This window comes from Phoxinus phoxinus (genome assembly GCF_949152265.1).
Source record: "Phoxinus phoxinus genome assembly, chromosome: 21".
Taxonomy (NCBI): domain Eukaryota; kingdom Metazoa; phylum Chordata; class Actinopteri; order Cypriniformes; family Leuciscidae; genus Phoxinus; species Phoxinus phoxinus.
The window spans coordinates 30,290,830-30,303,691 of record NC_136896.1 but is presented as its reverse complement, the minus strand read 5'-3'; the positions used below and the strand labels follow the sequence as shown (position 1 = coordinate 30,303,691).

The 12,862-nt window shown below is 37.7% G+C and overlaps 1 protein-coding gene across 6 annotated transcripts in view; it reads left to right on the top strand.

Moving 5' to 3' along the window:
• The first annotated feature begins 262 nt into the window (after nucleotides 1-262).
• pemt (phosphatidylethanolamine N-methyltransferase) overlaps nucleotides 263-12,862 on the top strand; it is a 99,647-nt gene continuing 87,047 nt past the window's right edge. The window contains exons 1-3 of one of the 6 annotated variants that reach the window (XM_079595808.1): nucleotides 263-290; nucleotides 394-489; nucleotides 6,248-6,355. In XM_079595808.1, the coding sequence (XP_079451934.1) occupies nucleotides 6,248-6,355 (108 nt within the window). In that variant the 5' untranslated portion in view covers nucleotides 263-290; nucleotides 394-489. Of the gene's footprint in view, nucleotides 354-393; nucleotides 490-1,807; nucleotides 1,864-4,360; nucleotides 4,456-6,247; nucleotides 6,356-12,862 lie in introns of those variants that run through there. The other 5 variants (XM_079595807.1, XM_079595809.1, XR_013795737.1 and 2 more) reach the window with 5 other exon arrangements.

Genomic DNA, 12,862 nt, shown 5'->3' with positions numbered 1-12,862 from the left:
GTAAACCAATAATTATAATTTAAAAAATGCAATAAATAAATAAATAAACAACCCTTATATAGATACAAGAAAGAAGACCAATTTGAATTGAGTATTGAAATAAATACAAGAAGAAGAAAAAAAAGAGAATGGTGAATATCAATATAGTGCTTCCTACGAGTGAACTAATAGTCTATCACAAAACACAATTAATAAATCCCTACATAAAACTAAGTGATTTGATATCATGCTCAAGCGTTTGACTAAAAACTCCATTTCCCACAATTCCATGCGACTTAAGCAGGTCAAAGGTAAACTGTCATGTCCGCTGTGTTGTGCATGCTGAAAGTTCCTCACCAATTACGGTAATAAAAGTGTGTGTCGTTTATTCTGAATGCTGGTGACATGTTCCAGAGAGAGAGCGACTGTTTGTTTGATTGAGAGTGGCTGTTCGACAGAAACCCCGCACTGGACTGCTGTGGAGGCTTGAATAACGTGGATTACAGTCAGGTCAGATCATCTCACTGCAGAAGCCTGTAGTTCCACCTCTCAACAGAAACACTCGTTTATCATCATCATCATCATTGCGTCATGCTATTTTTTTCTAACGTAATTGTTTAACGTGCTTTTGATTGTTTGTGCACGCGCTGTCAACGGGTCATCACAATCTGATGATTTTTTTTTTCAGCTGCAGAACTGCAGCACCAGAACAGATATAGGGGCGGAGCTTATACAGTTAAAGTCCCCCTGTAGCCAATAATTATCCTTTTCAACTCTTCTTTGATCACCAAAATAACATATTTAAACGTTTTTTCCCCAAATCAAGTTACCCAAATAGCTTGAATGTAACTCTACACCCTTGCTTCATTTAGTATGTGTATGAATATGCAAATGTGCCCCGCCTCCACTTACTCGCACCTAGGCTGCATTCCAGTGCACTTTTAGACACGCACTTGCAAACTTCCCTTCCCTAAGCACTATGGGGTTATTATTATTGTTGCAATATTACAAATAAATAGATTATTATTCGCAAATAATGTTCGAATTCACAAATAAATAGATAAAGATTCACAAATAAATGTAAAGAGTTTCACAAAAAATTATAAAATTCACAAATAAATAAAATGAGATTTGCAAATAAATAAAATATTTACAAATGTTTTATAATTTTACAAACACAACTCTACCTGGCATTTATTTGTGAACCACTTTCTGTGCATTTGTAAATTGCTGCACACATTTGTGGATTTTGAATGCGCAAATCTTATTTTATTTATTTGTGAATTTTATAAAAAAATTTGTGAAACTCTTTACATTTATTTGTGGATCTTTATCTATTTATTTGTGAATTCGTTACATTTTTGTGAATCTCTTTACATTTATTTGTGAATATTAATGTATTTATTTGGATACCCCATATCCCTGCCGCCATTTTGAAGTGCATTCCACTTCATGAACTGGACGAGGGAAGTTTATGGACAGATTTTGACCGAGTCTACTTCATATGTACACTAGTATGGACGGCTCCATATACCACAAACCATACCTGTCAACACTCCCGTTTTCCCCGGGAGTCTCCCGTATTTCACACCCATCTCCCGTTTTATTATTTCTCCCGTGAAACTCCCGTAATTTGTACGGTCCAAACCTCGTTATATATGAATAATCACATCAATATATTATTCCAAGGTTGTCCGGTTGCCAGATCTAGTATGAAACGCATCCCACTCACACAGTCAACACATCATACAAATTTCAACCCATTTGTGAGCTCAACCTGGCAACCCACAACCCAGATGCGCTGTTGACGTCACTCTGCGCAGGTAGTAGACGCGGGAAGTTGAATAACCGTCACTGGTAGAAACGGGACGAGAAGACTCAGTGGTAAATATTTACTTTTTGACGCTCTATTCACGTTTGGTGTGAACGCAGCATTAGTGGTAAATATCCGTTTTGTCGAGTATCCTCATAAGAGCAGACTGAGAAGTCTTAAATTAGTTAAATAAAGTCTTAAATTACCGTAAAGAGTTGTGAGGTAATGAGGCGCGCGTGAGATCCGTGTTTCTGTCAGCAGCGGCTGCACTTAAAGGAACACGAACACAAAAGGTTTTTTGAAATTATGGGGGTTATGAACTGCATTTTATTGATCATCAGCTAAAATTTCAAAATCAAAGACCGCAATAAGAGCCATCGGTGTCGCCAAACTGCTCAGGGTCAGAGTTCGCGTGCTGTTACATACATTTTCCCATCAAGTTTGACTTTATAAATCACAATTTATTGGAAGTGGCGAGGCTCTTTGAGGGTCTGTTTTGTGAGAACACAACGGTTATAACGTTAAACGATGCTCCTGTTCTTCAGGATCGGTAGAAACTTCCAGACGAGTGTGTTGGACCAGATATAACGTTATGCCAGCTTTCTCATTCAGAGTTTAAAGGATTAAAGGATAATAGGGCTTGGGCGTCGTGACGTCATACTTGGCGTGGCGGCCATGTTGATGGCCTCGCGAATGTAAACATAACGTTACAGCAAGTGGAACGAGTAGAAGAAGCAGAGTTGGAAGAAAGAAAAAAGATGTTAAAATCCCGAAAAGGATGCGGAATTTACCGTGATACACTAAATAAGGAAGCCAGGGACCGGTATGTGGACAAAATCGGTACTATTAACGGTTTGGATCCATATGAAATTGGAAAAAAAGAGTGGAGCACCGACAACGACTTGCTGCCGCCGGTTTGCATAACCGATATCTTCGGCTAACGTTACCTAGTTTGTTTTGTACAAATTTTAACACTCATCTTTCTGTTGCTATCCCTCTGCTGACAAAAAAAAATTGTACTACAAAACTGTAACGTTATTAAAATACGGGATATTTTACAGGAAAATACTAAAACGGGAAGACAGCGGGAAAAAAGCTCAAATAACGTTACGTGTATATACTTTTGAAACACATAGTTAAAAGTAGCAGCTACATGTGTGAACGGTTGTTACTAAACTAACATTAGCAGTTAGGTGAAGCACAGCTTACCTTTGTCCGGATTAACGTTACTGTGTTCCCACTGTTTTGCCGGCTTTATGATCTGCAGCTCCTGAACCCACCCATTGGTGAACTGTAAGTTACATGCGACTCCAATGATTTGTAGCTTCGGAACTGTTCTGAGGTGTAGGCGCTCACAAAACAAACTAGGTAGCCGAAGATATCGGTTATGCAAACCGGCGGCAGCAAGTCGTTGTCGGTGCTCCACTCTTTTTTTCCAATTTCATATGGATCCAAACCGTTAATAGTACCGGTTTTGTCCACATACCGGTCCCTGGCTTCCTTATTTAGTGTATCACGGTAAATTCCGCATCCTTTTTGGGATTTTAACATCTTTTTTCTTTCTTCCAACTCTGCTTCTTCTACTCGTTCCACTTGCTGTAACGTTATGTTTACATTCGCGAGGCCATCAACATGGCCGCCACGCCAAGTATGACGTCAAGACGCCCAAGCCCTATTCCGGTATTTAACACCTTGAGTCTATATTGTAGTTTGTTTTGGATGAACAAGAGTGGTGGACAACATTTTTTTGACAATGGTTCCTCTCTCGAGTTTTTGACTTTAAAAGAATTGGCCATGGACCCATTTAACATTGGAGTCAATGGGCATGTCCGAAAATGTCATTAAAACAGCCAATAATGTTCGTTTACAAAACTGTTAAACTCACCGAGTGATTAGTGATGTTAGTTGATGTTCCAGAAATAAAAAGTGTTGCGAAATACAGTTTCTGTCGTGTTTTATTCGTAATTTTGTAAAATCCCATTGAATTCTGTTGAAGGACTGAGTCCTTCACTATAGCAAAATAAACGGATTGGAATCATATATTGCGACGATATATTGTTTATAATCATCAACGAACACCACTAACCACTCGATGAGTTGCACAGTTTTGAAAACTAATGTTAAAGGTTGTTTTAATGACATTTTCGGACATGCCCATTGACTCCAATGTTAAATGGGTCCATGGCCAATTCTATTATAGTCAAAAACTCGAGAGAGGAACCATTGTCAAAAAAATGTTGTCCACCACTCTTGTTCATCCAAAACAAACTACAATATAGACTCAAGGTGTTAAATACCGGAATTATCCTTTAACTTAGTTCACTCTCAATTTTTTTTTTACCAAGATATTCATGTCTTTCTTTCTTCAGTCGAAAAGAAATGTAGGTTTTTGAGGAAAACATTACAAGCTTTTTCTAACATTCCAGGCTTTTTCACAAGACAAACAATTGTGGTTAAAAAGTATAGGCTATACATTTAAAAAATGTTTAGAAAGTGACCGATCGTTTCGCTAGATAAGACCCTTATCTCTTGACTGGGATCATGCATTGAGACGGACATTTGAACCTTCTTTTGAACATTGGGATAGACGGTTGCCATTAAAGTCCACTCTGTGTTGAAAAATCCTGTAATGTTTTCCTCAAAAACCTAAATTTGACATCGGGGTGAGTAAATTATCAGCAAATTCTTGTGAACTCAACTAATCCTTTAAGGATACAGAGTATTCAGTCAGGTTAATGTGTTACATTACATAATCAGACAATCTGAAATCTGTTGTGCATGTAAACACAGTCAATGGGCTTTTATGTTGTTGGCCTATCTAATATGTGTTACTGAGACTATAAGAGGAGACATTGCTCAGGGCAATATCAGCCCCTCTTTCCATAAACAAAGAGCCGTCTTCACACAGCAAGTGTTCAAAAGGCCGCTTTGTTCCTTTCTAATGCTCTTTTGTACTTGGTGGCGTCAATAAATCACAGTTTGTTGCATAATGCTAGAATCCCCAGGGAATAAAATGGTATGGATGCAATCAAATTAAATCATTGTGTAAATGTGTGTGATAGATTAAATGGATTTAATTGCATTTATTTTATTTATGCAATTATTATTACTAGTTGTGAAAACATCACTGTAGTTAATACAGGGCAAGTCTCTGTCTGTACATAAATCCCTGCTATAATGATCAAGTAACAGTAAAAACAATGACCTTGTTGATGTTTTAATGATCTTAATGTAATGTTACAGACAGAGACTGACAGGCTTCAGGTGTAACGTGCAGATCTGAATAATATAAAAGTCATCGTTAAATCCACATCTGCCGGATCTGGGCCGACACTATGTTGATGTCTGCATGTTATGATTGTAATGTCCTCGACAAAAAGTCAATAGGATTTTTCGTTTGGCTTTGTTGCAGAAAATAAGCTCTGTGACCAAGAAAATTTTGATTATTACACGTTTTATGACATGTGAAGCCAAAATGCAGAAGTAAAAAGCTAAAGTTAGGCTATAAATGAGCAACAACACAGTTTGATGTGTTATAATATTCTGATATTAGATTAGAATTGAGTGTTGTTTATGTTTTGAAATGACATCAAATGTCTATGGCAACATAAACTGTAAACAAAGAACTTTATAGTTCACATAATACAAGTTTTTGACAAAAACATAAAGGTTAAAAATGGATAAATCTCATATTTCAGCCTCATAACTGACTGTGTTATATATAACTGGTCTGAACCAAAACAGCTGATGAATTTAAATAAATGCCAATCTCTGGCAGTAGGTGGTGCTTATGGAAGAGCAGAAATACAGCGGTTACCCCTTACACAAAGTATAAACACTACTTTATTAGGCATCATACAGAGGTCAGATGAAAAGAAAATACCATAACATATTTTCTGAAGATGTTTCCTTTTAAAAAATACAGGTGAAACTCATATCGTGCAAAAGTTAATTTATTTCAGTAATTAAACTTAAAAGGTGAAACTAATATATTATATAGACTTATTACATGCAAAGTGAGATATTTCAAACCTTTATTTGTTATAATTTTGATGATTATGGCTTACAGCTTATGAAAACCCTGAATTCAAAATTAGAATATTGCGAAAAGGTTTTCATAAGCTGTAAGCCATATTCAAAATTATAACAAATAAAGGCTTAAAATATCTCACTTTGCATGTAATGAGTCTATATAATATATTAGTTTCACCTTTTAAGTTGAATTACTGAAATAAATGAACTTTTGCACGATATTCTAATTTCATAACCCCCCCCTCACAAAAAATTATAAAATAAAAATTAAACTCGATTTGCATGGATCACGTGACTGGCCTATTTTGATGTCAGATCAGCGATGATGAGTTTGCAGGTATGCATGTTCTGTATTTGACCTACAATATCATAAAAGTGCACACTGACACACTTCTGTTTTGTTTGGTGTGTTTCTCTCCACAGATGGACGTGTCCGTGTTGACAGAGCTGTCGAGGTTAATAGACCTGCGAGAGCCCAGGTTCTGCGTGGCTGTTATTGCCATCATCTTCAATCCTTTCTTCTGGAATGTGGTGAGTAACTATTGCTGTGTCTCTTCAACTGTAAGGCACTATCACCATCAGGTTATGTTTATTATGAACTGTATGACTGTGTTTCTCACGCAGTGCTGTTATGTGAGCAGGACTTTCTTGCATAACATTGATAAACATTTGTTCGACTTCGGTCGGAGTCTCAATATTAAAAACATTTATAAACCATTGAGAAGGCTGTACGGATTGCTCTGGTTTAAAATAGACAAAGCTGCTCTATTATGACAATGTATAAAGTGTTGTAGCACAGATGCAATTCTAATCTCAAGTTTAAAAGAAGTTACAAAAGGGAGTATTTCTATAGTTTATTTTTGGTCGTGGCAGTTATAGCTTTATTTCATGTGTCCAGGGCTTGCATGCTGTGAGTAGGCCTCTTTTGAAACATAGTCATATAGGATGTGTTTTCTTATTATAAATTCTTCTTATTAATTGTTTGTTATGTTCTCAAAGAGGCTGTTATTGAAGGATTTGCATGAATCCCTCAGAAACACTTCTTTCGGGGCTGCTATGCATGACACAGCCTAATTATACTAACTTAACACCGACTAGTCATTCAGACAACCCACCGACTAGATGATTATTAAAATTTATAGTTTTGCACATGCCTAAATGGAAAAACACCATGAAATCATTTGATTTGCAGATTTATTTCCTGTGTGTGTCAATGCATTTTCTTCTGATACCTGTAGTTTGGGTAACATCACAGCAATGAACCACGATACTTGCTACTAGCTAGTTTGTGGGAGGGGCATCCTCATTTTAGAGGGCATTTGATTGGACGCGAATCTGTGTAGTGCAGGATGAGTCATCAATATTTTTTGTAAGTTTTTAGAGGAGAAAAACTAAATTTTAAATGTGTTCCATTTGTTAACATGAACTAACAATGAAAATTAGCATTTGCTAATCTAATTTCAACATTTACTAATACATTATTTAAAAAAAGTTGTATCTTTTAACATTACTTAATGCACTGTGAACTAACATGAACAAACAATAATTTTATTTTTATAAAGTAATATAAACAAAGGTTAATAAATGGTGTCAAAAAATATATTGCTCATTGTTATTAGGAATGCACGATATATCAGCCACTAAATCGGTATCGGTCAATATATAATAATTAGGGGCCAAGCACTGAAGGTGCGGGCACCTATTGTATCTGTTCCCGTACCAAAAATAATTCTTCTTCTTCTTCCGCTCTGGGAGTCTATGGCAGCCCATAGAACCGATCGCGGGAAAGTTGTAATGGTTTGACATTCGGATAGAGGACAGTCCCAACATTAAATACACCAATTTTGGTGTGTCTAAGTCATTCCCTCTAGCGCCACCAACTGTCCAAAGTTTCACTCATGTTTATTCTAATAACTTTTGAACCACAAGGGCTAGAAACAAAATTCTTTTTTCCTCTGATTCCTGACCTCGTGACGATTCGATTGCACCCAATGACGTCATTTTGCGCCATGAAAAGTTTTCCGCCATTTTGAATTTTCCGAAAAAGCTACTTTTTCGAACTCCTCCTAGGCCGTTGCTCCAATTTCCATGAAAATTGAATCAGATCATCTACAGACCATGCCGACAAAAAGTTATGGAATTCAAGTTGATTCGCTTAGCAATTTTCGAAAAAACCCACAAACAAATTTTACGTAGCGCTTGCGAAAACAGACGTAAGGCTGTATCTCCGCAACGCTTAATCGTATTCAAACCAAACTTCCTACATGTCATCACAAGCGTGACCTGAGGCTACATGCTCCGTTTCGGCGCAGCGCCACCTACTGGTCCGGAGATATGAAAAAAGGCTATTTTTGCTTATAACTTCTGAACGGTTTGTCCAAAAATCATAAAAGTGGTCTCGATAGATTCAGGGCGTCATTTTGAGTTGACTGATATCCAATTTGTCCATATCGGCCATTTTGGCTGTCGGCCATTTTGAATTATGTGCTAAAATGCTGTATTTTATGAATGCATGAACGTATCGTTACGAAACTCAGTATGGGTCATCAGTACAACGCCCTAAAGGTACTCAAAAGATTATGAGACAGCGCCACCTTTTGGTCAAAAGTTATAATGAAATTTCCAAAAATGCTAATAACTTTTGAATAAATTTGCCTATAGTAATGACACTGATCTCAATAGATTCCTTGGGTTATGCTGAAAACATAGATACCAATTTTGGTGTAGTCAGTCAAACTTCCTGTCCGCCATCTTTATTTTCTTTTAAAACCTACTTTTTCGAACTCCTCCTAGACCGAACGTCCGATTTTCACCAAAATCGGATCGTGTCATCTCCAGACGGTGCCGAGTAAAAGTTATGGATTTCGTGTCGATAGACGAAACCGTTTTTGTATACCGCAGTGGCAAAATTGAGGCATGATGCCAAAATGACTATTCAGGCTTTATATATGCAATGCCTCGACATATTGACACCAAACTTTGTATGTGTCATTGTCACTTCACTCTGACCACATCACATCAGTTTCGTAACTGCGCCACCTATTGGTCGAAGGTGATAATCATATTTTTAGTTATTGTATGTGATTTTTCAACCATTTTGCCAAAATTCATCTTTAAATGTCTTCAATTGATCCTTGCTGCAGTTGGTCTCACACTCCCAGCCACTTTGGCATGTCTTGTCGTCTTGCTTGCGCTTGGCCCCGTAATGGCTGCTTGCAGCTATATTTTATAATGTTATCATTATCGGCCCAATAAAAAAAATGATGCTTTTGAATAGCTTGAAATATGATTGAAATCACTTTAAAAAATAAAGCAAAATACAGTTAAGTGCAACATCTGTCATATCGGCTACATAAAAATATATGAAGAATGTATAATTATGTGGTTGGGACATGGCTTTTAATGGTGAATCTTTTGTTTTTATAATCAGGCTCTCAAAGATAATGTAAAAATTTGTATTTAGATTTATCGGACAATATATCGGTTATCGGCTTTCAAATATAAAGAATTATCGGTTATCGGTATCGGGCAAAATGTTCATATCGGTGCATCTCTAATTGTTAGTTAATGTTACTTAATGCTAGCCTGGGTTTCCCCATACTGCCTTTGCGCAGCGCGATTTTATTCACGCTGAAAGGCAGTCTGGATACCATGGACCAGATTTTCGCCTCATCTAGGGAACCAATCACAGAACGGGGAGGGAAGCAAGACGATGTCTTGACATCTAAGCGACACAACTAAGCAGTTTGTTTATATCCATATATACCTTCGACCCTCATGTTTATCTTGCACAAACGGCAATAGTCGCTGAACGTCATTGTTTACACAAAAATATCTTACCCATCGTCTTCTTCCTTGTCTAATTTCTGTCGCTCCACATACGTCATCTGGTATAATGGAAACGATTGGCTATGAGCTACGTACAGGTCGAGGTGCATTTGATAGACATTCTTAGCACCCAATAAACGGCGCCGGGCATTCGTAAACCACGCCTCAAATACGAGAAAATTTACATGTGGTTCCCAGACCCAAGTCTCAAAGAGAATTGGGTCTGGCGTTAGCCAGGCTAACTTAATGCATTAATTTGACCTAATTTTAAAGTATTACCATATTAGTTAATTAACCTGATCTGACATGAACTAACAATGAACTGTATTTTATTAACGGACGTTAACAAAGACGAATAAACACTGTAATAAATGTATTGCTCATTCTTAGTTAATGTTACTTAGTGCATTAACCAATGGGACCTTATTAGGGGCCAAGCACTGAAGGTGCGGGCACCTATTGTATCTGTTCCCGTTCTTATTCTTCTTTTTCTTTTTTTTCTTCCGACTGGGCGTCTATGGCAGCCTATAGAACCGTTTGCGGGAAACTTATACAAATTGGCACAGTGATAGAGGACAGCCTGAACTATCACCATAGCAAATTTGGAGTCTCCAACTCATTCCCTCTAGCGCCACCAGCTGTCCAAAGTTTCACTCATGTTTATGCTAATAACTTTTGAACCACAAGGGCTAGAAACAAAATTCTTTTTTCCTCTGATTCCTGAGCTCACGACGATTCGACTGCACCCTATGACGTCATTTTCCGTCATAATAGTTTTCCCGCCATTTTGAATTTTCCGAAAAAACTACTTTTTCGAACTCCTCCTAGGCCGTTGCTCCGAATTTCACGAAAAATGAACCAGATCATCTCCAGACCTTGACGACCAAAAGTTATGGAATTCAAGTTGATTCGAATTACCGTTCTCGAATACCGCGCAAATAAATTTTACGTAGCGCTTGCGAAAACAGACGTAAGGCCGTATCTCCACAACGCTTTATCGGATTCAGGCCAAATTTGGTACATGTCATCACAAGCATGACCTGAGGCTACGTGCTGCGTTTCGGCGCAGCGCCACCTACTGGTCCAGAGATATGAAGAATTTATGTTTTTGCTTATAACTTCTGAACGGTTTGTCCAAAAATCACCAATTTTCCCATATCGGCCATTTTGGCTGTCGGCCATTTTGAATTATGTGCTAAAATGCTGTATTTTATGAACGCATGAACGTATCGTTACGAAACTCAGTATGAGTCATCAGTACAACTCCCTAAAGGTACTCAAAAATTTATGAGACAGCGCCACCTTTTGGTCAAAAGTTATAATGAAATTTCCAAAAATGCTAATAACTTTTGAATAAATTTGCCTATAGTAATGACACTGGTCTCAATAGATTCCTTGGGTTATGCTGAAAACATAGATACCAATTTTGCCATAGTCAGCCAAACTTCCTGTCCGCCATCTTTATTTTCTTTTAAAACCTACTTTTTCGAACTCCTCCTAGACCGAACGTCCGATTTTCACCAAAATCGGATCGTGTCATCTCCAGACCGTGCCGAGTAAAAGTTATGGATTTCGTGTCGATAGACGAAACCGTTTTTGTATACCGCAGTGGCAAATTTGAGGCATGATGCCAAAATGACTATTCAGGCTTTATATCTGCAATGCCTTGACATATTGACACCAAACTTTGTATATGTCATTGTCACTTCACTCTGACCACATCACATCAGTTTCGTAACTGCGCCACCTATCTGTCGAAAGTGATAATCATATTTTTAGTTAATGTATGTGATTTTTCAACCATTTTGCCAAAATTCTTCTTTAAATGTCTTCAATTGCTCCTAGCTGCAGTTGGTCTCACACTCCCAGCCACTTTGGCATGTCTTGTCGTCTTGCTTGCGCTTGGCCCCGGTGATTGCTGCTTGCAGCTATATTTGTAAAGTGTTACTATTAAATGTAATATCAACTTTAATAGTAACTTCATGAAGTCTTTAAAAGATTTGTGTTAACCCAGTGCGGTCTATCTTCTCTATCTAATCTCATAACTTCACATATGACATCTACAAAATGATCTTACACATTCATAATTCATATTTCAGTCACCGAATGTAGGCTATATTCGGATATTTTCGCACCACGTCACATTAACACATGGTATCTCCGAGATTTCCCTTCCTCTACTTCACTGCATCTGTGAAATGACTTTATTATCTGTGAATATGAGTCATGTGTCATGCTGAGCTGGGCTGTCATTGTGGATAATACAGATCTGTATGCCATTGTGTGCCAGGTGCATTGTGGGACCCGACTAATCTTTAAGCTGCGTATTATCAGAATCACTCTCATTGGGTGGCTTCTTTGTCCCTTTTCCCGGGTGGATCGGCTTTATGGACGAGATAGTTTCCTGATGTTTTGCTGTCAGCTTGTGGTTCTATGGGAGTTATTGATTTTTCAAAGTCTCCAGGATCTGCTTGAGAAAGATGTAGACGAGAGGTCAGTGTTGGGCTGGTTAGCATGACCCGGTTATCCCGTCATGGCAGATGCTGGAACTAAAAGCGTGTATAAGTGGGATTTTTTAAAAAGAAATATTCCAGGTTCAATTCGAGTTAATCTCATTCCCCAGCATACATGTGACAAAATGTTGATTACCACAAATTCATTTCCACTCCTTTTTGGTTTGCCTTTTAATGGAAGTTAAAAATGTATTTGTCATTGAATCATTCATTCAAGAGATTTGATTAAAGGGGTGGTTGAAGATTTGACTTTTTTGGCAAAGTTACAACGCTCAAAGTTCAGAGCAAAGGGAGATATTTGCTTTTAAAGAAATAGTTTAAGGACTACAACAAACGGCTGGTAGGAACTACACGACATTCCTCCCGGGTTAGTGACATCACCAACCCTAGAATTTACATAAACCCCGCCCCCTGAACACGATTTATAGATTATCAAGACAGAATATGCTAATCAATGACTGGAAGATAACTACACATAATCTACATAAATTCATCAACTAACCATTCAGAAATGTCCTGTTGCTTCTACATGTTGTCACTTCTTCTTGAGTCTCTCCATCATTGTCTGACTCCGGTTTGAACATAAACATTGAAATGTTCAGTGCATGTGTGTGAGGTAAACGGACACGAGCTCTTGATGCCGGGATGCCGGGAGCTGCAGCTCATTTACATTTAAAGGGACACACACAAAAACGGT